General features: G+C 32.8%; 2 protein-coding genes and 11 non-coding genes across 14 annotated transcripts; all 13 read left to right on the top strand.

Annotated features, from left to right (window-relative positions):
• The first annotated feature begins 6,463 nt into the window (after positions 1-6,463).
• Positions 6,464-17,991, top strand: LOC129873655 (uncharacterized). Of its 2 annotated transcripts, XM_055948784.1 has the most exons (10): positions 6,464-6,715; positions 8,535-8,671; positions 8,763-8,897; positions 9,260-9,370; positions 9,482-9,748; positions 12,278-12,477; positions 13,459-13,741; positions 14,116-14,226; positions 14,985-15,179; positions 17,518-17,991. In XM_055948784.1, exons 1-10 carry the CDS (start codon positions 6,532-6,534, stop codon positions 17,860-17,862), a joined length of 1,968 nt encoding a protein of 655 aa, XP_055804759.1. In that variant the 5' UTR covers positions 6,464-6,531; the 3' UTR covers positions 17,863-17,991. The 2 variants fall into 2 exon arrangements, with proteins under 2 accessions (XP_055804759.1, XP_055804760.1); XM_055948785.1 differs by lacking the exon at positions 6,464-6,715 and having other exon boundaries at positions 8,553-8,671; positions 8,767-8,897.
• A 1,122-nt stretch (positions 17,992-19,113) lies between these two features.
• Positions 19,114-23,005, top strand: LOC129874331 (60S ribosomal protein L32-1). Its single transcript, XM_055949591.1, has 3 exons — positions 19,114-19,297; positions 22,455-22,636; positions 22,722-23,005. Exons 1-3 carry the CDS (start codon positions 19,208-19,210, stop codon positions 22,849-22,851), a joined length of 402 nt encoding a protein of 133 aa, XP_055805566.1. The 5' UTR covers positions 19,114-19,207; the 3' UTR covers positions 22,852-23,005.
• Positions 19,500-19,590, top strand: LOC129875399 (small nucleolar RNA U31b). Its single transcript, XR_008763188.1, has one exon. It is a non-coding gene; the product is annotated as a small nucleolar RNA U31b (small nucleolar RNA).
• Positions 19,679-19,759, top strand: LOC129875373 (small nucleolar RNA Z195/SNORD33/SNORD32 family). Its single transcript, XR_008763169.1, has one exon. It is a non-coding gene; the product is annotated as a small nucleolar RNA Z195/SNORD33/SNORD32 family (small nucleolar RNA).
• LOC129875400 (small nucleolar RNA U31b) lies at positions 20,002-20,092 on the top strand. Its single transcript, XR_008763189.1, has one exon. It is a non-coding gene; the product is annotated as a small nucleolar RNA U31b (small nucleolar RNA).
• Positions 20,177-20,257, top strand: LOC129875377 (small nucleolar RNA Z195/SNORD33/SNORD32 family). Its single transcript, XR_008763172.1, has one exon. It is a non-coding gene; the product is annotated as a small nucleolar RNA Z195/SNORD33/SNORD32 family (small nucleolar RNA).
• On the top strand, positions 20,347-20,430 carry LOC129875379 (small nucleolar RNA Z196/R39/R59 family). Its single transcript, XR_008763173.1, has one exon. It is a non-coding gene; the product is annotated as a small nucleolar RNA Z196/R39/R59 family (small nucleolar RNA).
• LOC129875403 (small nucleolar RNA U31b) lies at positions 20,783-20,870 on the top strand. The gene has a single exon (XR_008763191.1). It is a non-coding gene; the product is annotated as a small nucleolar RNA U31b (small nucleolar RNA).
• On the top strand, positions 20,956-21,036 carry LOC129875376 (small nucleolar RNA Z195/SNORD33/SNORD32 family). The gene has a single exon (XR_008763171.1). It is a non-coding gene; the product is annotated as a small nucleolar RNA Z195/SNORD33/SNORD32 family (small nucleolar RNA).
• Positions 21,129-21,210, top strand: LOC129875380 (small nucleolar RNA Z196/R39/R59 family). The gene has a single exon (XR_008763174.1). It is a non-coding gene; the product is annotated as a small nucleolar RNA Z196/R39/R59 family (small nucleolar RNA).
• LOC129875401 (small nucleolar RNA U31b) lies at positions 21,634-21,724 on the top strand. Its single transcript, XR_008763190.1, has one exon. It is a non-coding gene; the product is annotated as a small nucleolar RNA U31b (small nucleolar RNA).
• LOC129875375 (small nucleolar RNA Z195/SNORD33/SNORD32 family) lies at positions 21,813-21,893 on the top strand. Its single transcript, XR_008763170.1, has one exon. It is a non-coding gene; the product is annotated as a small nucleolar RNA Z195/SNORD33/SNORD32 family (small nucleolar RNA).
• On the top strand, positions 21,985-22,069 carry LOC129875381 (small nucleolar RNA Z196/R39/R59 family). Its single transcript, XR_008763175.1, has one exon. It is a non-coding gene; the product is annotated as a small nucleolar RNA Z196/R39/R59 family (small nucleolar RNA).
• Positions 23,006-23,313: the final 308 nt, after the last annotated feature.

The raw sequence follows: 23,313 nt of genomic DNA on the forward strand, positions 1-23,313 counted from the left end.
GGTCGTTATTTGAGTCGAAAATTCTTTATAAAATTTTATATCTCCATTAAATAAGAATAAAGTCTACATACGTCATGTCTCTTCAAATCCTACTTGATGAGATTCTTGTGTACGTTGTTATTGTATTTAAATATATATTTTTATTTAATTACAATTAATTAATATATAATAGAATTTATTAAATTACGTAACCATAATTAATTTGGTGTAAGTTACCGATACAATTTTTTTTGGCCATTTGACTGTACACTTGAGTGCCATTCAAAGATTCTGGTTGGTATAAAAGCATATTCTTCTATACTTATCACCCTAAAATTTATTCTTATTATTAATCCATATATGTCCTTAAACAAGACATAGATTGGACGGACCAATAATAGAATTTGATTTCTTATCTTAACACATGTGTATTACCTCATAACATCAATGTATTCCATCGTCAAATGAATTTACTGTATCCCTTTTGGTACTAAATCATATGTGACATACATAGGTTGGACGGAGTTATAAAAGAATGAAATTTTTTGTGTCAATAGGCGTGTATTATCTCATAATAACTGTGTATTTCATACTCGATTGAATTATTGGTGTTTCTTTGGCTACTCTATTTTTAAACTAGACACACCTAAATTGGACGGACCAATGATATAGAAGTTGGCTTCTTACATTACTACTTGTGTATTACCTCCTAACATCAATGTATTTCATACTCAGATGGATTATTGTTTTTTTTATTACTGTACCACTAAATGAGACATACATAGATTGGACAAATCAATAATAAAATTTGACTTGTTACAATACTATACATATATAATTACCTTCTAATAACAATTTATTTCGGGCCTACATGTTTCCATGAATAATAAAAGATTATCCTAGTGTTAAGCAATAGTGTAGTATATTAGGTTCATACGGAGAATATTAATTTCCCTTAATTTCTACCTGCTGCACCTCACATAAAATAATACAAATAGTATTATATAGCATATATTTTTTATTATACATGGAGACAGATTTATATATAGGGATAAAGAAAGGAATGCAAGTGTTTTGCCAGATAGATCTTTGGACCACTATTTATAAGTTACTGATCAATTCTTGGATTAATAATATTAAGATTCTAATTTAAGGCACCAAGTATGTGTAATATAAGAATCATTAATTGGTTCAGTTTCTTGTTAAACAAGAGTACAAGACAAGTTAATACACAATCAAAATTATACTAATAAATTCAAAAAAAAAGATATGGTTTGTATCGCTTAATCTGATTGGTGTTTAAAATTAAGATGCTTAATTTCATGATTGTTCTGACATTAATTAATAATTACAATTTATCTATATTAGGTGTCAATCCTAAATTTCAGCAATAAACGTGAATGTGATATGTTGTTGCATGCTATCCTTTTATGTTTGGATGTTATTGACATAATCATTATATACTTCTAATAAATGTACATATATCCACATAGAGATCCAATTTCATTTTATATATAAATACTATCTTTATTTTAATTTATTTGTTTATTCTTTTTTTTTAAAATAGTTTTCTTTATCTTTCAATTTAATTTTAATATTTCAGATGACATATGTAGACCACAAAATTAAACAATATTTTTGATATATTAAATCTATTTTTTAATATAAAAATTATGATATTCAAAAGTCATTTTTTTGTTTTTTAAAACTTTTTGTCAAATCAAATTAAAGCAAGCAAATTGAAGCGGAGAGAGTAATAGTTAAGTAACATTATATATAAAAAAAATTCTAAGAGAAATTTCCTTTATTCTTAAATTCTTGTCATTTTTTGGTAGAGTTGTGAATCGAATCGGTAGGTAAAGTTTATCGGTTTGACTCATTGGTTATCATTTAGTAGACATGTTAAACTGTTATAAAACCATTAAGATATTGACTTTTTTGTCTTGATTGTTAGCGATTCGGTTATCAACTTAATTATTAAGATTTGACTAAAAAATAACCATTGAAATTCAATTAGAAACTAGGTAACAAAACAAATCAATCACGCATATGAATTGACATATTGCATATCGTGCTCAAAAGCAAATATTGACGCCTTGTAAAAAAATCGAGAGTTGGTGATAGTCATAAATAAATATATGAAACTAAACCCTAATAAATCAAAGACTTTATATATTGACTGGCATGAATATAATTCATTAATCGGCTTATCGATTAATTAGTTAAGAAAAAACCTCAAACCATTAAAAATTAATAACTCTATATAGAAAAAACAATAATTAAAATAATTACATGAAATTGCTAAATTAATAATTTCTTATTAATAAATTAATAACTTTTTTTAATTTAAATTATTAATTTCGATTCAATTTTGAACCGCGCTGCTTTTAGGCGACATATGATATCATTTTTATTCTTTTATTACCATTCTGATATGATAAGTATTAGTAGTGTAATTTTTTGCATAAACTTTCACATTCTTTAATTGAAGTAAATTAACCCAATATTTAAACTCGAGAGTTGGTTGACTCTGATAAATAAAAGAGATTAAACAAGTTATGACCAACGGAGCAATCGAAATAAAATAATCAATCCTAGTATTACAAACTGAGTTTTGCATTAACTATTATAAATTGATATTGTATTAAACTTTCCGTGAAGTATTTTATACGTCCTTTGTTCACTTTATACTTATTCATTACTTTAAAATAAGATTTATATTTTTAATTGTCATTTTTAATATATTAAAAATATTTTTTCAAAATTTATTTTTAATTTTAATTATTTATTTTCCAATATCTAGTATTAAATATTAATTAATAGAAATAATGTAATAAAACAAGTATATTAAATTTTTTTATTTTTAATAAATATATCAAATTTAAATATGACAAATAAACATCGGGAATCTTCATCATTAATTAAATGTCAGTAGTACTGTTCCTTGTAATCATTTGCTTAGTATTAGGGTCACGCAAAATAACCTATAAATTTAAAGACATGATGTGAACAATTTCAATTTGTCTTTTACGGGTTGTTTGGTTGTGGCATTTTGAGTAAATAATATCAACATAAAATATATTTAAAAGCGATATAAAAAATTATAACAAAAAAAATTATTTGAATTTCAAAATTTAAAATGTGACATGTAATTAGGACGAAAAGAGTAACTTAGAGTGTTAGATGGTTTAATAAGAAAAAAACATTCTCCGTCTAATTAGTCCAGTATTTAGTTGATAGTATTGAATACCACTCTTGTTAAATTATACGGGAATTCATGAAAATTATTTTATGTAAAATAAAATGTGAGGATGATTGAATTAGACAGGTAAGATAGAATTGTTTAGAAAGGTAAAAATGGTTTCTTGAAGTAATTAATAATAATACTAATAAAATAAGTAAATTTAGAAATGTAAGATAGAATTGTTTAGAAAGGTATAAATGGTCTCTTGAAGTAATTAATAATAATAATAAATAAATAAATAAATATTATCTTCATTATTAATCACGACAATCTTCACTATTGGAAGTGATAAATAATATGATTTATATGTGTCATGAAATGATGAATAAAGACTTAAGAACTCGTTTGGATGACTTAAAAAAAGTAACTTTTATGTATGAAGTGCTTTTAGAATTTTGAAGTGTTGAAAATTATTTTTATAAATAAGCAGTTGAGTGTTTGGATAAAAGTGGTTATGTTGAAAATAAGTGTTTGAATTTTAGGGTTAAAAGAATAAAAAAGGTAGTTTGGAAATTTAGTTAAAATATAAAGGATATAAAAGTAATTTCCATGGTCAAACAAAATGACTTTAAGCACTTAGAAAAAAAAAGTTAGAAATTCTAACTTTTCATTTTTGACTGATTTTAAGAACTTTATTGCTTAAAATTAGCATTAGGCAAACACATCCAAACGCTAAAAATGAGCTTTAAGTTGGTTTTGACCAACTTAAATCCCATCCAAGCGGGCTCTTAGTAACCAGGGACTTAATAATTTATTTTTTTAAGAAAAAAGATAATCGCTTTATTCATAGTCTTTTTTAATCATTTTTTAATCTAATAAATTTGGATTTTCGAGTAAACTTTTTTTGTGATGATCTATTTGCTTAAAAATTTAAATATTTTTTAGTTTTTTTTTATAAAAAATAATTAATTTTATATTATTTTTATTAAAAATCTTTATTTTAAATTATAAGAGGACAAAAAATCTCATTTAGTTAGGAGAATTTTTATGTAAAAGTATGCATGTGTTTGTGTCGTATAATATGCAAACTCGAGGAGAATCATTTTTTCAGATGCTTACCATTTAATATTTTTTATATTGAAAAAACAAGTGATCAAAAAATCTCAACTCCTCAAATCAGAACATATTCACATTTATAGATTGAGATAAATTAATTACGTACACATCGTCAACAACACATAATTTCCTACTGTGTGGTTTATTACATACAATATAAAGCCTGTTTGAATTAGCTTATAAGTTATTTTTAGTTTTTTTGAGTATTTGATTAATCAATTTGAAGTCATTTTATGTTTAAAATAAGCCTCAAAAAATAATTGAGTTTGTTTGATTTAACTTATCTAAAATAACTTAAAAGCTAAAAACTACTTATTATAAGCTAAAAAAAGCTTGAGATATAAGCAATTTTCAGCTTATAAACAGCTTAAAAAAAACTTATCCAAACAGGCTTTGGGTTCATTTTGATCCTTCAAATATAGCTTTGAGCATATCTAACCCTTTAACTTTGTTAGAATGGAGCATTTTTTTCTCTCTCTAAAATAACAATGTTAAAAAACTAACGAAAGACATTATTTATTTTAGGTTCAAATTTTAACTGACAATATTATCTCTTTCTTGATTGGTGCACATTTTTTGTTTGGTCTTCTTCATTTCTTAGGATCAATATAGTGAAGACTTTAGGGTTGTACAAGATAAACTGATAAATCATATTAAACCGATAAACCGAATCAAATCGGAAAAAAAAACCGACTAGTAGTTTGGTTTGACTTGGTTTGATGTTTGGAAAAAAACTCGATCATTATAGGGTTGGTTTGGTTTTAACTAAAAAAAGTCAAACCGAACTCAAACCGACCCGATTATAGATATACCAGGGTAGAAGGCTAGTTCATAGTCTTGTTATTCTTCTCTATTCATAGGCGTAGTAGTGCATTACGATCTTTTGCGCTTTGACTTCTGATTTATGTTATTTCTGTTATTATTTATTACTTTCTATGCTTTGATAACTCTATTTTACCTGTGACGTTTTCATTATTTATTTAATCGTTATTTGTTATTTGTATTTATTTGTTATCTATTCGTTATTTGTTTGTTGTTTTCTCATAAAGCTTTTAATTTCCTATTCTTATCTAACATTTTTTTATGCATTTATGCTTTTACTGAGCCGAGGGTCTCCAGGAAACAGTCGTCCTACCTTGGTAGGAGTAAAGTCTGCGTACATTCTACCCTCCCAGACCCCATGTTGTGGGATTTCACTGGGTTGTTGTTGTTGTTGTTTTCTTTTTTACATTTAGATTTGGACTTGAGAAGCCTATCTAAATAATATACAAAAAAACTCATCTTATAAAGTTATATTATAAAGTTAAAACTTCAAACAGTGTTCCGTCTCCATCTTATATGTTGATATTTTGTACTAGAATTCTTTTTAAGAAGCATTGCTTTGTGTTTTTTATTAGATACCATGAAAAATCTGAGAAATCCGAAAAAATTCGAAAACCCCCCAAAAAACCCAAAAAACTCGAGAAAAATTGATATAAAAAAACTCAAATTTTATTGGTTTGGTTTGATTTATAGATTTATTAATCCGACACAAATAATTTAGTTTGATTTGTAAAAAATCCGAACCAACCCGATCCATGTACACCAGTGAAGTAGTAGCTATTTATAGTAGGTAGTAAGTATATATTAAAGAATAAGAAATGAAATCAACATACAATAAAGAATCACTTTTTTTAAAATAAAAATTCAGGAGGTGTTTCTTGCTAAAATCTTATCATAATTGAGTATTTCACTATCATGAGTTCTAAAATCATTGTTGGAAAAGAAAAAAATTAACTCTCACTTGAGCTCTTTCTTTGGTTGTAGCCGAACAATTTTTTTTTTTTAGAGAGAGACTAATTTTATTTATTTTCTTATATTGAAGTGTTTTCTTTGCGTGTGAAATTAAAAGAAGAAAAATGAGTTTATCGGATGAATTTTGTATTTTATAAATTATTTTTAAGTGAATTTTATTAAAAAGATCAAAATTGATTCACTTGAACGAAATTAAGGAATTAAATGTGCTCAAGATTATAATTAAACCATCAAGATGAACCTACTCTGGGGGATAATTTTAGCCTAAAACTCAATGAAAATATTTACTATACAAAATTTTCTGTTTTATCATTAATAAAATAATAATATACTTTCTGAATAAATTCATTAACAACATGTACTATCTGCAGAAAGTGTTGTACTAAAGATTCTATCTTGCAATTTCTTTTCTAATTTCAGTACTCTTTTCTTTCTTTATCGAGTGTTATCAAGAAAGCATGCAAGGTTCCTCTGCTCTTTCCTGTTCTTCAAATTCTATCTCTGCTCCAGTTGGTCTCTGCTGTACTCAAAGGCTAACACTTCCTTTTCGAAATCAAAGAATTGGGTTTTTGGATAATCCACCAAGCTTCAAGATTTTCCATTTTCACCAAAACAACACCCTCCCTTTGCTTCACTGCACTGGTAATTCTTGTTTCCATTAAAGTTTCAATCTTTCTTGATTTCTGAGCTTCCATTAATGGTTTCTTTAATTTTTGTGACTTTTTCCGAATTGGGTTTGTGTTTATTTTAGTAGTATCAGCAATTACTCACTTCCAAGTATTCTGTTTTGACAGAATTATAAAATATGTCCTCAAGATGTTATATATTGCTTTTGTGGAATTTTTTGTTCCTTTGAATTGTCATCAGTATTTGTTTATGATGAAGTGGTGTCCAGCCAGCTTGGCAAGATCCTTTTGGTTTGGTTTAGACATTGTATGTCAATATAGAAATAAGGCTGTGGCTCTGAGATTTAGAGAATTCGAATTTTTAGAGAACCCTAATTTGTTCTAAAGACAAATATTGATTATTGGAGTGGAATGAGTCCATATATGGGGTGAATGGATGTTGAGGATTAATATAGTGGACCAAACTATAAGTTTGGGATTAACAAGTAGTAGTAGTAGTAGTAGTAGTTGTTGTATTCTCTGCTGAATAAGACAACAGCAACAACATACCCAATGTAGTCCTACACGGTGGGGTCTGGGGAGGGTAGAGTGTAGGCAGATCTTACTCCTACCTCACGGAGGCCTCTACTGAATACATGCTGCTTAATATGAAAGTATAGGTACATAGTAAGGGATTTGGGACTTAAAACATTGGACATGTCTTTCTCAGTTTAGCTTATTTTCTACATTTCTCGTCTTCGTTTTGTTTCTTTTTGCAAGATTGTTCAGTTGTTTGTCTATTTGTTGGGTCTGGTTTGAAGCACTAGCATCTTCAGATAATTAAATCGAAGTTATATGTAGTTAAGTTAGTCATTATTTCATGAGTAGGTGAATTAAGTTAATGTCAGCAACACATTATCGGATATCATGTAAGATACATTTGTCTGATATCAGTTGATTTCCTGGGTCAGATCTTTTACTCTTTTAGTTGGATATTTATGTCTTGACTAGGTAAGTAAAGCGTCTTGGAAACTCATATTATGCGGCTTTGTCCCGAGGTGACACACTTCTGGCTTCATTTGGTACTTAATCTTGTACTAGTAAACTCAGGCAATTGCTGTAGAATCCATAACCAAGATTGAAAGTGAGAGCATCATTATCTAAGGCAACGAGATTCAGAAGTACAGTAGGAGATGAATATTTGTTCTTTTGGTAGGTTGAGTATAGATGAATGGTAACTCAAAACACATTCACTTTTCTAGCCTATCTCAAACAAGGTACAATGACCACGACCCATCAGAAGACACTAGGTTTAATAGAAGTTCTGGTATTGAGCAAAACCTTGAATTTTGTGTTGTTATTTATTGTTCTATGAAATTTCGCTTGGCCTCTTTCCTTCAATGACACACCGGTTAATCATTAGTTTTATCATCTGCAAGTATATTTTGTATTTTTTGTGCTATCTGAAGTATTACATCTTGTCATTGTTGTAATTCTACATCCTTAACCTTAAGCAAGTGTGAGGCAATCTTTGAATTTGTAAATTATTACAAATTCCAATTAGTTCCCTGACTCAAGTTAAGCACATAACATAGAGAAATTATATATGACGTTCGGTTTCCAGGAAGGATATCAACTCATTGTAATTTATGCTGTCTACTTAATTTGTTGCTCATCATGATACACCAATTCATGTGAATTGGTTATCATTTACGGAGCGCAGTGCTTAGACTGTAAAGCATCTTAATTAGGCTAGAGTATCACAGTACACTTCATTCACGAGAAAGTTTTCTGAATAGTTTCTGCGAAGTCACTCGGTTCTCAAGTTAAGCACCCATATGTTTGTTGCATTTCAGCTACAGAAGAGATCTTGGAGGCTAGTGAGACAGAGAGATTATTTGTTGAAACTGGGTACATATATAGTGTTCATGGGCTTCAAGGAGAGGTTCGGGTAAAAGCTACGACTGATTTCCATGAATTGCGATTTTCCAAGGTAGAAAGCATCAGAAACTTAATAGTGGGACTGGATTCTCATTTTTGGCATGCTTGAGAATATCCTTTTTATGAATTTACTGTTAATTCAGCCAGGAAGGCGATGGTTGAGGCAGCGAGTTTCAGGGAGAGATATGATTCAAGAAATCGAACTAATGGAGGGAAGAGGTCATCCAGGACAGAAGAGTTGGATACTAAAATTCCATGAGATTAACTCAATAGAGCAGGTAATCTCAGTGTAATTATGCAGTACATTGGGTTTCCACGACCCACACTATTTTGTTTTTCCTCATATATTATGGAATGCAGTAAATATGTCTTTTGATTATCATGGCCTTATCTTTCCTATTGAATTAATTCTGAATCATGCATGTTGAAGAATTGTATATGACATTATTATCAAATCAAAAATATTTGGCTCATCTGTTGTAAATAAAGGCAAATTTCACTCAGCCTATTAAATACGGAACCTTTACTACAACTTTCATGCCAGTTTTATGTATTTCCGGAGGCATATTTTGGAAATGGACTTGATCTTTATCCTAGGGCATGAACGTTTGATATATCTTGTTTTCTTGATTTTCCTCAGGCTCAAAAACTTGTGGGGTCGGCCTTACTGGTGAAGGATGAAGATAGACCAGTCCTGGAGGAAGGTGAATTTTACACCCCTGACCTTGTTGGGATGAAAGTATTTCTAAAGGTTTGTGTTCCAGGATTTCTGAGTTTCATAAATGGTACAGGTTTCTTTAGTTAAATTTCTCTTGGAGCTGAGTGGCACTTAAAAGGAATCTTGTATATTTTTGTGCTCCAGGAAACTAGAGAACTAGTAGGAACTGTTATTAATGTTTTCAACAGTGGAGCTAGTGATCTCCTACATGTTGAGCTTCTACCGGATCGAAATGCAAAACCACAGTTGGAAGGAAGTGCATCTGGTCCTCTTGTATGGGTCCCATTCGTTGAAGCAATTGTTCCAAATATTGATTTGAGTAAAAGGGAAATGCTGATTACACCTCCAAAGGGTCTTTTAGAGTTAAACGTCCGTGCAGATGAGAGGTCCAAGAAAGAGAGGCGGCAGATTGTGAGTTACTTTTCTTATTTCTCCCATTTTGCTAGAATTTATCATATAGGTCACACGCTATTGCAGAGTGTTGTCAGTATGGTTTCAGAAATCGCAATTTGTTTTTATATATCTTTTCTAGAGAAGCAACACCTTGTGAGTTGCTTTTGTTTTTGTTCTCAATTATTTTAGAAATCACACTGCCATTTGAAAAGGCTCAAATATGCCATCGAACTTTGAGAAAAGACTCATTTATGCCATTCGTTAAAAGTTTGACTCATTTATGTCATTTTCGTTTGAGAAAAGGCTCATCCATGCCATTATTTGTTCACTGAAATGACATAAATGAGCCAAACTTTTAACGGATGGAATAGATGGGCCTTTTCTCAAAGTTCGATGGCATATTTGAACCTTTTCCATTTTAAATAATAATTTAGTTAATGACGTGGCCGAATCATAATTGACCACATGTACAAAATAGTTTTGCAAAACGGAAAATATTTTTAGTTTACAAATAATGGCATGGATGAACCTATTTTTAGGCGGAAATGGCATAAATGAGCCAAACTTTTAACGGATGGTATAGATGAGCCTTTTCTCAAAGTTCAATCGCATAGTTGAGCCTCTTTCCTTCAAAGAAGTGATAGCTAGCTTTTCTCAAGTACTCTGATTGGGTTCTTCCATGTTCATTATTGGTTGCAAGTTACTCTTGCGTAGTTTACTTTATGAATTTGACCAATTACAGATGTGTGTAAAGCAGTCAAGTTCAACCTTAATCAATTTCATTTCTTGGTGCCTTCTCTAGGACTCCTTTTTCCCTTTTGCTATCCTCGTCTTGCCACACATCTCTTTCAGGGGTAGACCAGATACAATACCTTCAGTTTGGAAGTAATTAACCCAGAAACTTACTATTTGCCTTAGATTTTTGGTAAGGAATTATAGCTGTCCTCAAAACACATTTTGTTTATCTCTTTCCATATTGTCCACCATATGCAAGCTGGTATTGTGTTCCACAATTTTTCCTAGCTTTGATGTGCCGATACTGCTCCAGCTTCTCAAAAAATATACAGTATTACCAGGCATGATGGATGATCCATGTGACACCCAAAAAAATAAACAATTGCCAAATTTGATCAAATGACTGGACAGTGAAGAAACAGATGACTAAAGTGGTTTCTGACTTTGTTCCACAAATTAACATCTACTGCAAACTGTGAATCCTCTGTTCTGTAAATTGTCCTGAGTCAAAGCTGCACCTTTAGTTGCTAACTATGTGAAGCTTGATACTTTATAGAAGCCTCCATTTTGTTCATCCCATTTGAATCTATCATCTTCATAGGAAAGTGCCTGAAAACTCCCAATTGTACTGTAAAATTCAGCAACTGTCACCAATTCTCAGTCAATGAAATGTCTTCTCAATCTATTTTTCTATATCTCATAGTTCCTGGATTCTGCTACAGTAACTTCAGGATACTGAATCAAGTTGGAAAAAACAGGGGAGTTGTATTTTTGGATGATTCTGGACTATCCATTTGTCATGCCAGAAGGGAATTTTCCTTATGTTACTCATGATGATACTTGTTTTCTGCAAAACTCAGACCACATCTTGTCAATAGGTGATCTCTTATTTTATCCTATCTGTGTTGCTTGCATCCTGTCAGATGTAATCATTTCTAATCTTGCCCAACATTTTTTAAAGGCAAATTCATCTCAACATTCACATTTCTATGACACTCATCCTATGAATAATTAGACCTTATCTGCCTAACATTTTTTATCAAGACCATAGAGACCCAACATTTACTCCAATATAACATTGCTGGCCTTACTGGCGTTTAAAACTTTGTTAGGTACTTTGTAGATGCACGGAATTCCATATTTCTCATTCATTTCAGTCATCCTATTTTAATTCTCTGTGTTGTATCTTCATCTATCATGTCCTTTTTCTTTCAAGGCCTAGCTTAAATATCTAAAAAAATTCTGCTTTTGGGCACTGCAGTTACAAAGAATCTCACTTTGCCTTCATTCTTATTATGGAGGCTAAACTTGCATATTAGTTCTACTTATCCTAACTCCTTACTTAATGGAGTATTATTCCATATTTTCAACTTTTCGTTGACTCACTCACTCATTTAATCAATTGACAATCATCTGCAAGTAACAGTTCCCGTATAAAGAAAAGTTAGACGACTGTGGCCACTTGTTAGAAGATGGCCGTTGCACCACCATATATTCACATCATGAATAGTTGTTAACGCCACCATGGTGAGATAACAATGAGGTGAAATTTGATTTATGCACAATGATAAATTCTTTAACATCTAAATAAATGGATCATTAATAGATTTCATAATTTTCTTATCTGAGCTCAATGACAAAGTAATTCTTGATAAAGAGTTCATACTTAGCCATTCCAGATGAGTTCTGGTCATTAAGTAATGCCTCTAAATTTGCTTTTCTCTCTGGTGCTATTCTGTGATTATCGTAGGTACTAAATCTATAGCATTGAAGATCTAGCGTGTTTGGCCTACTCATCTTCTGCTTTTTCAGGAATGGAAAGAGAGAAAAAAGTTTCAGAAACGCCTTATAGCGGCCAAGAAAATGTTGCATGAAATGGAACAAGATCATATATTTCATGGTTTCAGATATGGAGAGAAAAACCAAAGGAGCTTCCTTGCAAATCAGATAGTTGATGTAAATTCCAAGTTGCTTCAGCATGCCTTGCAGAATAAAAAGATTCCATATAAGAGGTGCAGCTATTAGTTAATTCCCTGTCTTTTGGGATTGTAGACCCTTTTTTTTAACCTGCGAAGTGTATGTCATACATGCTTTAAGTAGGCTAACCATTCTTTGATGCACTTAAACTCAATTCTATGGAAGGTTGTTAATCCAGGAGTCTCCTCGAGGAAGATGACAGCAGTTCAGGGATAAATCCGAGAATGAAGCTTAGAGTTAGAAAAGAGAAGAAGAGAACATTTCCTATTGATTACTTGAATGATCCTTTTTACAATTACAATTCAGTTTATATCAAATCTAAAATCACAATGCACTTCTACAGTCCTAACAGAATGCTAACTAACTAACTAACTAACTTTGTAACTAACTTCCGGAACTGCTTAACTAACTGGCCACCTCAGCATACAGCTCATCAGTTGCTGCGAGCTTGCATCATTTTTTTACACTGACATTCCATATTCTAAATGTTAAGTATAATGGCATGGGAAAAAGTTAGTATTCTTTTTTAGACCCTATCTTGTCTACGGTTTGTGGTAACCGGTGTATAAATAGAAGCAAACTGCCAAATGGACCTACTTCTCCCCACCCTCACCCCCCAAAAAATAAAAGAAGAACAAACGGAAGAAACAAAAGCCATAGACACAAATTGACCTGTGCTTTGGATGATTATGCATTTCTAATTAATCTTCTGTGGTCGCCTGTTCAAAATTGTTAGTGCTGAAAGATATATGGAAAGAGGTCCAGGTGAAGAGTTTTTAAGAAGAACACACAAAGCTAGAAATCTCATCTTTTTAATGCAAATTAGTTGTGGGCTTTAGGCTCGGTATACTGGTTGGGTGATGTCTAGGACTGGGTTCTCTTTCCTGATATTGACTTTTATATTTAGCAAATGGCCCTATCTCATGATCATACTCGTTCTTATTTCTTTATTTTGGGGTTTGGTTGGAGAAATACTATCATTTGCCTTGAATTTTTAATTTTTTTCATTGCTGCAGATGGAGCTTTCCAGACTTTGTTAAGGCTTTACAAGTAGACAATACATTAACACTATCAAAAGAATTCTTCTCTAAAGAAAATGTTGAACACTCAAGCATTGGTTCTAAAGTTCAAGAGCAGGGTCATTGCCTCATGTCTTCTGGCAAGGTTGCGATTGTTTTAGCTTTGGCAGAAAGCAAGCTTCTTGGAATGTCTTCTATTCCTGAACCTGCTGGGCCTCATGAGGACATTACTTATCTGCATGTCAAGGCATTGCTAGATGACAGCCACAGATTGCTCAAGGTAGTCCTTCCTTCAGTAGTAGAACTAGAGACAGCATTGTGTTTTGTAAATTGAACTGCTATTTTCTATATGCCCATCAGGAGTGAAGTAGATCTACCATGTAGTTGTCACTTTATTCCCAGCAGCTAATAACTTGAAAGTAGATTACACATGCATTACTATTGTTATTAGATGATCCTGATTAAGTTTGGGACATGTAGATTAGGAGTTTTTTCCTAGACTTGTATACATGCAAGTGTAATTCACATTCGAGCTGATTGACTAAAGGTCCATTTACTTTAGTTTTGGATTTTCTCATGAAGAAGGGATATTACTTGTCTTACTGGAGAGAGTTACTTTGCATCATGTTTTGAAAAATTTCTTGTCAATTGCAGATGGAGGACCGACCCTCTGTACCTCTTATAGTTGTGTGTCCTGCTGAATCTATTGAATATCTCAAACAATTGTTCATGGATCATGACGACTTCTCTTTCCACTCTGAGAAGGTTAGATGCATGTACTTTGGCTATGTAATTAGTTATGTGACAGTTAGGAAGCTTGGTCATAATTATCTATAAGGAATTTATTTCACATTCCACCATCGTATCTTTATTGCTTTAGGATAAATGTTACTAATACACACTTTTAGCTAAGACAATTACTGTTAGAACTTTGATTGCCTCAATCTAATTCTGAGCATATAGACGAGCCACTTGGTTGGTCTTTAACTGGAACTTTTTCACTCATCCAGTCATGCTTTAAAACAGACATAGGAACTCTAAGCGTTATTGATGTGGCCATACTTCTTCAAAGTCATGTAGATGAACCTGAATTGTGAAAAATAAGTTGTGTTAATTGCCTAATCATGTTCCATATCCTTATGCTAGAAAATCCCTACCCTGGGGCCTGCGCCAAATAAACCAAGGCCAAAGCCTTTTCATTTACTTCCGTTGAGGGAGGTTCTATCGCATGCTTATAGCCAGTTCATCTATATTTGAAACTATTATCTCTATGAAAAAGTGGACAAGTTTCTCCTATCAGGTATTCAAGCAACCTCCGGATATCGTTAATTTGGCTGGTCGAAACAATTTCTGAGATAGGACTATTTAACTACTGTTTATCTATGATTTTATTCTCATTACTTTTTAATTGTTTTCTGTAAACTATGTCCATTTTCTCTTTCATAATTTTATCATCACTATTGACATGATAATAGGTCTAGTGTTCAGTTTCTTAGTTTTTACATCATTTGAATCATTCACAGGTTTGGTTCTTGGAAGAAGAGAAGCTCCCTGTTGTCGGCGCTTCACAGCGGGAAGAAGAAAACAAACATAAAATTTTAATGAAATCACCATGGGAGATACTCCAAAGACCAGCTGGATCTGCAGGAATTGTCGCTTTGCTCTCATCACAAAACCTACTAGAGCATTTACATGTGATGGGCGTGGAGTATATTCAGGTGAGATTTCAGATATTGGCTAGGTGTTGACTTCTGCATTTGACTTCTGACTAACTGCAATTGGCGTGTTAAGTGGCATGTATACTCCTTTTTCTTGTCCTTATAGATCTGTCGCAAGTTTTAATTGTTAATTCGGCATGCATGAAGAAAGCCTAGAGAATTGGTTGTGCTCTGGTATTTGCTTCGAAAAATCCCTATAGTGATTCTGGAAAAGGGCTGCGATACACTCCTTATATTCCTGTCTACTCCATCTATAAGTCAATCAATGAACCTGATAACACTTCGAAATATTTTTCATCACCAGCAGCTGAATTGATGTATGCATGTGAAGTTTTCTATAAAACACATCTGCGTTGCCAGTGTTTAGAAGCAATTCAGAAGCAATTCAAGCACTGAAGATGCTCACCCCCCATCTCTCTCTCTCTCTCTCTCTATATATATATATATATATATATTTGTATGTGTGTTGGGGGGGGGGGGAATGTTATTGCATTGACCTGGATTTTATTTTGCAAGAAAGTTTTCTGAAGGCGGCAATGGTAACTTACAATCTGTTTCCAACATCATTTACATAAAAAATGCGACCTTGTAGGATCTTCATTTGAGCTATTATAGGGAAACCCTCTGTTAAGATCCACTTCTTCATCTTTAAGGGGTATTGATTCATGTATAACTTTAAAAAGTCTTTTTAGTTTAAAAGGTACACAGTTTATTTCTTTGAAAAATATCAACCGCTGAACTAGTGCTTAGAGCAGTTACCTCATCCACTCACAGATGTAATGTCGAATATCATGTAAGAAAGCTAGCTCTTTATGCTAAGTGGCTCGGACTCGGGTGCGGGTGTCTGAGACGGATGCGAATTCGAGAGTCAGATTCGGCAAAATCGAAATTTTAAGATTCGGGGATACGAACCCAAGTATGGATGCGGGTGCGGGGATTCGGCTAAAAGTATTCAGGGGCAGCCCGGTGCACTAAAGCTCCCGCTATGCGCGGGGTCCGGGGAAGGGCCTGACCACAAGGGTCTATTGTACGCAGCCTTGCCTTGCATTTCTGCCAGAGGCTGTTTCCAAGGCTTGAACCCGTGACCTCCTGGTCACATGGCAGCAACTTTACCAGTTACTCCAAGGCTAAAAGTATTCAATATTATAAAAATATAGTTATAAAGATAAAGATATTCTTCCCCCAGAAAAGAAAAAGAAAGTCATTGAAGACCTTCCACAAACTCTCCTTACAGATCATTGCTACTGTCTACCAAAAGTCGGAACACAACCGCTTGAATATTTAGCATCTCTCTGTTTGGCTTGAGACATGAAGCAGCGAATAATTGACAAAGAGGAAAAGTATCTTGGTCAAAGTATCTGATGTGGGTTGACCGAATCCCACACGTATCCCGCACCCGCACCCGCACCCGCACCCGCCTGATGTATCTAATATGGGTTGTCCATGGACTCTCGGTCAAAGTATCTGATGTGGGTTGACCGAATCCCACACGTATTCCGCACTCGTCTCGTGTGTGGCAGCAAAAATGAATAGTCCGCGCAACTTAGTCTTTATGTCAGTGTTATAGATGGAAAATGCTTATGGAGATTTAATAATATTTAGTTGTAAGGAGGGTGAGGAGGTGGGTGGAGTTGCCGGATAGGATGGCTATGTTACCTATGATGGCGAATACCATGCCTAACTAAGTGATTGAACTAGTAGTACCATTCTACGCATTTGTTAGTGAAGAGGTTGGAAGTGATAAGATTAGGGTGGAACTAGCAATGACTTTGAATATGCAGGTTATTGTACTAGACATTAGGGAGGAAGTAACCGAGGGAGAGGTGGGCGTATGATGTCATTATATCCTTCATTTGCTGCAATTTTCTCCATATTTTGGTGTTCTCTATTTGTTAAACTTTTAACTCTTTTCTTTAAACCTTACTTTCAGTATAAAGGTGGGAATTTTGAATTGATGAGATAACATTGTTTCTAACAATCACCACTTACTGTTCAGTCCTTTGGGCTACTAGCTTCCTTGCTAAGTGTCATGTCTTGAGACATTCTTCAAACAGATGCAAGGTAAGCATTATAATGGATCTGAAGATGGTCACCCACCATCTCCCATCCCCTAAGCACAAAAGGGGAAAAAAAGAATAAGAGACGTTCAAAAACAAAGAGTCAAAAAGTCAAAACTAAAAACAGAAAGTAGAGTGAGACAGTATAAGGATCTCAATTAAACCATTATCAGTCACTTGTTTTAATTGGTGTTATCTGTGGTTTTAAACTCATGTGAATCTGTATTAGCAGTGGGTTTGCACTTCTATGAAACCGTGTTAACAATTGGCTTGCTATACAGGTATCTTCTGGCAATCAAGAATTCATAAATGGGGAGATGCTACTTGGTTTTACTAAGTCTCGTGAAGCCAATGCGGGGATCCAAGTCTTCAGGGATGCTGGCTACATGGAAGAACACTTCAACATTGTATTTTCCATCGATTTTGCAAAGAAGTTGACTAAGAAGATAGACAAACTTCCATTTGAAGCCATTTTAAAGTCAAATCAACATGTGGAGATGGTAGAAAAAGAATGGGTTGATGTCATCCCTTCCTCACCCAACTCATATGAGTTTCATTCTTCGATTTATAGCTGCTTGAACACTAGTCTTCCTAGTAAGGTTTGTCTGGTAGACATTACAGCATGATATCAATATTTGCGTTCATTTATATTACTCCAACTTAGCCTCAAAAGTATAGAAGATTTTTTAATAACATAAGCATCTTTCTTCTTAATATCACACTCTTTTTCTTCTGTTTCCTTCTTAATGTTTTAACTTCATTTTTAAAACTCTGTATTCATGTAAAGTTTTTTCTGGTTGGAGTTCATGAAGAACTGTTTTAAGTATGAAGAACTGGTTGACTAGTTTACCAATGCTGGGAGAAGAAAGCCGAAATCATATTTCTTTATATTCAAGCTTATCTGGACTTGTGCTGGTGAGAGTTAGCAGGTATCCCGTGGAATTAATCAACGAAGACACCAGGTTTTCCAAATAAATGTGAAGCAGAAATTATAAGAGTATAATCTACTATCCATTTTGGAGGGTTCATATATGAAGGCTTATTTTTAATACCAAACAATAGTTTTCCTACATATAAACGGTACTTAATGATTTTTTTATTTTTTTCTTGATATTTTTTTTTATTATCTTCGAAAATGAAACCTAAACAATGATATGACCACGAAAAAAATTAATGATTATAGAGGATTTATATTGCAAAACCTCATTACGTTCGGGATTAAAGTTAGTTGTTTGAATGTGGGTAGTTAGCCTCATTTATGAGGTGAACTAAGTCACTTAAATACGAGCATAGTAATTTTGTCTTCTACCAAAAAAAATATAATTTGTCTAGTTGAGTACAGTAATATTTAAGATCACCTGTCACTAACAAACATACGTTTATTTTTATCTTTTCCCTTAATGTGATTTTTCAGTATAAATTTTAAATATTTTATTTTAACAGTTGAAATTTCTTTTACATCGGAAAAACGTACATGTCTATCCCATTTAAATTTAAAAGATTTTATCTTATTATATTAGAATTACATATAACTGACAAATAATTAAATTAAGTGATACTAATAGGATTAAATTGAAGTTTTTTTTTTTTAATTTTTCATCCGATGTTTGATAAATTCAGATCACGCACTGCAAAACTTATTTGGAGGTATCGCTCCCAATATGATTTTCTCTGTAACCAGGATTCAAATCCTTTAATTAAGGGTGAATCAGAATAAACTATAATTTGATAATCACTAATTAATTAAGCATTAGACCATATTATCCTTGATCAATCAGGACCGTTAGTTTCATCAAGTAACTTTACAGCCGTAGATTGTTTTTTTTTTAAAATCGCTTGACGGCTGTAAAACCCTAGCAATTGCCCATCTTCTTCCTATATAAACCCTACTATAATGATTCAGTAATCCATCAGCCACAGCGGATCTGAAGAAACCCTAGTTTACAGTGAGCCCCTTTTCCTTTGTATACAATGGCGGTTCCTCTATTGAAAAAGAAGGTAATCAAGAAAAGGGTGAAGCAATTCAAGAGGCATCAGAGTGATAGGAGAATCACTGTTAAGGTATTGTTAATTTCATTTCTGTAAACCCCCTTTCGTATCAAGCTCTATTTGGGTTTGTTTGTTCAGTAATCTAGTGTTTTAGCTTGATTTGAATCTTTTTCTTCACTTATAGTGAAAAAGTTTAGTTTTTTTTATAGGTGTATAAAAAGTTGTTTACTTTGTTTGTTGTGATTATTTTGTTGGTTTTCTTGTGTTGGAAAGGGAAAATGATGACAGTTATTGTCGCCCCAGTCTTAAGTTGCATCCAATTTATTGGATTTGCAAGGTGGTGATTGACACATCATATCTGATTCTTCCTAAACAATAATGTTCAACTTTTCTATTTGTTTGGTTTTAGCTTCCTTTTTTCGATTTTAAATCTTGTTTGTGGACGCTATGCTTATAAGGTGTGATGATGCTTATCCACCTAAACTGTAGAGCTCAATGATGAATTCAAATACATGCACTACCATCTGATCTTATAGCATTTGTCATCCTTTTAAGGTCTTGGGATTCTGTTCCTCTTTGTGGTGTTTGTGATTTCGTATAAAAGATTTGTTTTTTTGAGATGCAACACAATTTCTCTAGACATATTATTTTAAACGACCATTTTTGGTTTTAGCTTGATCTGACTCTTATTGACTGACAGTAGTAGACTCATTGAACATTAGGTTAGTTTGCTTTTATTGCTATTAATTCTGTTGTATTTTTGTATGTTGGAAATGGAAAAAGATGATAGTTATTGTCGCCCCAGTCTTAAGTTGCATCCAAAATATTGGATTTGCAAGGTGGTGATTGACTCATTATATCTGATTCTTCCTAAACAAAAATGTTAGTTTGATATTTGTTTGGTTTTAGTTTTATTTCGTTTGATGCTAAGCTTGTTTGCGGAGACATGCTATATGGTGTGATGATGCTTATCCACCTATTCTGTAGAATTCAATGATGAATTCAAATACATGCACTACCATCTGATCTTATAGCATATCTCACCTTCTTTAAGGTTTTCAGTTTCCCCATTTTTATCTGTATTGTGATTTGGTATGGTATAAAAGTTCTGAAGTCACGGATGCAGTCAATGATGATTTTTTTCCCAAATTACTGATTGACAGTGATTAATATAAAAAGATCACCATCTTTCGGCTGAGATTGCATCTACAACAAATTTGTGTAGTATTCTACCTTTGTTTTTAATCACTTCCTTCAATATACCTTCAAATTATTTGTTGCCTATGGTATCTAATGTCCAGACTTTACTCTGTTGCTGGGTGTTTCGTTTTTACGGGCAGAAACTAAACTATAGAGCAGGTCTTGCGACACAGATTGCTTCTTTATCAATAAGCTTTCTGTTACTTTAACCCTGGTTACATATCTTTTATTAAATATGATTGTATTTTGTGGCGCGATTAAACCCCTATGCAATGCTATTATTCTATTATTTATGAACAACATATTTGTTTACCTTGTTTGTTGTGCTTATTTTGTTGAGTTTTTGTATTTGAAAGGGAAAATGATGACAGTTATTGTCGCCCCAGTCTTAAGTTGCACCCAATTATTGGATTTGCAAGGTGGTGATTGACACAATATCTGATTCTTCCTAAACAATGTTGAACTTCTACATTTGTTTGGTTTTAGCTTTTTCCTTTTGATTTTAAATCTTGTTTGTGGACGCTATGCTTATAAGGTGTGATGATGCTTATCCACCTATTCTGTAGAGTTCAATGATGAATTCAAATACATGCACTACCATCTGATCTTAAAGCATATCTCATCCTTCTTTTAGTTTTTGAGTTTCCCCATTATTATCTGCATTGTGATTTGGATTAAAAGTTCTCAAGTGTTTAGTCATTGATGCAGTCTATGATGATTTTTTCCCAAATTGCTGATTGACAGTGATTAATATAAAAGATCACCATCTTTCGGCTGAGATTGCATCTACAACAAATTTGTGCAGTATTTCCCTTTTGTTTTTAACTAGTTCCTTCAGTTAAACCTTCAAATTATTTGTTGCCTATGGTATCTAATGTCCAGACTTTACTCTGTTGCTGGGTGTTTCGTTTTTACGGGCAGAAACTAAACTATAGAGCAGGTCTTGCGACACAGATTGCTTCTTTATCAATAAGCTTTCTGTTACTTTAACCCTGCTTACAGCTCTTTTGAAAAAGAAGATTGTATTTTGTGGCAGAAATAAAATTTCTGCAATGCTATTATTTCTGTTATTTATACACAGCATACTTTTAGTTTTAACTTCAATGTCATTGTATTGTTCAGTAATAGTGGAAAACACTCCTTTTTTATGTTAAACATTATTATGAAATTTGTTTACCTTGTTTGTTCTTATTTTTGTATTTGAAAGGGAAAATGATGACAGTTATTGTCGCCCCAGTCTTAAGTTGCATCCACTTTATTGGATTTGCAAGGTGGTGATTGACACATCATATCTGATTCTTCCTAAACAATAATGTTCAGCTTTTCTATTTGTTTTGTTGTAGCTTCCTTTTTTTGATTTTAAATCTTGTTTGTGGACGCTATGCTTATAAGGTGTGATGATGCTTATCCACCTATTCTGTAGAGTTCAATGATGAATTCAAATACATGCACTACCATCTGATCTTAAAGCATATCTCATCCTTCTTTAAGGTTTTAGGTTTCCCCATTTTTTTCTGTATTGTGATTTGGTTTAAAGTTCTAAAGTGTTTAGTCACTGATGCAGTCACTGATGAATTTTTCCCATAATTGCTGAGTGACCAGTGATTAATATAGAAATATCACCATCTTTCGGCTGAGATTGCATCAAAGACCATGTTTTGCAGTATGTTTCTTCAGTCTTTTTTGTTTAAAATTTTGTTGCCTATGGTATCTTATGTCCAGACTACTCTGTTATGGGATGTTTCGTTTTATGGGCAGAAATTAAACTAAATAACAGATCTTGTGACACAGTTGGCTTCTTTATCAATAAGCTTTCTGTTACTTTAACCTTGCTTAGATCCCTTTTATCATACAACCTTTTCTATGTATATTTAGTAGTATTCAACACTTCACTTGATTTTTGAGAACCAGGAATTTTTGTTCAACATTTTACTGAACACTTGAAGAATGCGATTTGTTTCACTCGCCTTAGCTCAAGTCATGTGTGCAGGTTTAACCAAGTGGAAATGATTTTTATGTATTATTCCAGACAAACTGGCGTAGACCAAAGGGTATCGACTCCAGAGTTAGAAGGAAATTCAAGGGATGCGTCTTGATGCCCAATATTGGCTATGGTTCTGACAGGAAGACTCGACACTATCTTCCCAATGGCTTTAAGAAGTTTGTCGTGCACAATGCAAGTGAACTTGATATTTTGTTGATGCACAACAGGTACTGCAAGACAGCAAAATTCGTTTGCTTATTCCATCTTGCTTACTTTGTGATCTCACTGTTAACTTCTTTTCCTTGTTCACAGGACTTACTGCGCAGAGATTGCTCATAATGTATCCACAAGGAAAAGGAAAGATATCGTCGAGAGAGCATCCCAACTTGATGTTGTAGTAACTAACAAGCTTGCTAGGTTGCGTAGCCAGGAGGATGAATGAGCTTTTTGGTTACAAGTTAGCGTTAACAGATATTTGATGTGCAATCATACGTTTGTGGAAGTAGTACTTAGTTTTTATGTACTGTATAATTTTATTAGGTGTTGGTCACACCCATACCTTGAGAATATATTTAGGAAAAAAATATGTTTTTCCATATCTTATTTCAAAAGTATAGAAGTATGGGGTATGCATATGCATTTGTTTTACCCTACATTTCTGTAAAAAGATATTCATGCACTTCTGATTATAATAAGTCAACTCATAAAATATGAACAGTAAAATTAAATTAAGGGAACCTAGGGTTCAACTATAATCAAGTGGTATTGCCCATTTGCAACTTTTATTAATTATGGTAGGGGATAAGATATAGTGAAAATAAATTATGATGATAGATAAGATATAGTGGAAATAAATTGTGGTATATATCTTTATTCCTAATATGCATTATTTGCTATCTCATTA

The sequence above is a fragment of the Solanum dulcamara genome, chromosome 11, assembly GCF_947179165.1.
Source record: "Solanum dulcamara chromosome 11, daSolDulc1.2, whole genome shotgun sequence".
Taxonomy (NCBI): domain Eukaryota; kingdom Viridiplantae; phylum Streptophyta; class Magnoliopsida; order Solanales; family Solanaceae; genus Solanum; species Solanum dulcamara.

Excerpts from the sequence above, each read along its gene's own strand:
- LOC129874331 (XM_055949591.1), top strand. The coding sequence starts at position 19,208 with ATGGCGGTTCCTCTATTGAAAAAGAAGGTAATCAAGAAAAGGGTGAAG. Across the intron at positions 19,298-22,454 it reads ATAGGAGAATCACTGTTAAG|ACAAACTGGCGTAGACCAAA; the intron begins GTATTGTTAATT and ends GTATTATTCCAG. Across the intron at positions 22,637-22,721 it reads ATTTTGTTGATGCACAACAG|GACTTACTGCGCAGAGATTG; the intron begins GTACTGCAAGAC and ends CCTTGTTCACAG.
- LOC129873655 (XM_055948784.1), top strand. The coding sequence starts at position 6,532 with ATGCAAGGTTCCTCTGCTCTTTCCTGTTCTTCAAATTCTATCTCTGCT. Across the intron at positions 8,672-8,762 it reads ATGAATTGCGATTTTCCAAG|CCAGGAAGGCGATGGTTGAG; the intron begins GTAGAAAGCATC and ends CTGTTAATTCAG. Across the intron at positions 15,180-17,517 it reads TGGGCGTGGAGTATATTCAG|GTATCTTCTGGCAATCAAGA; the intron begins GTGAGATTTCAG and ends CTTGCTATACAG.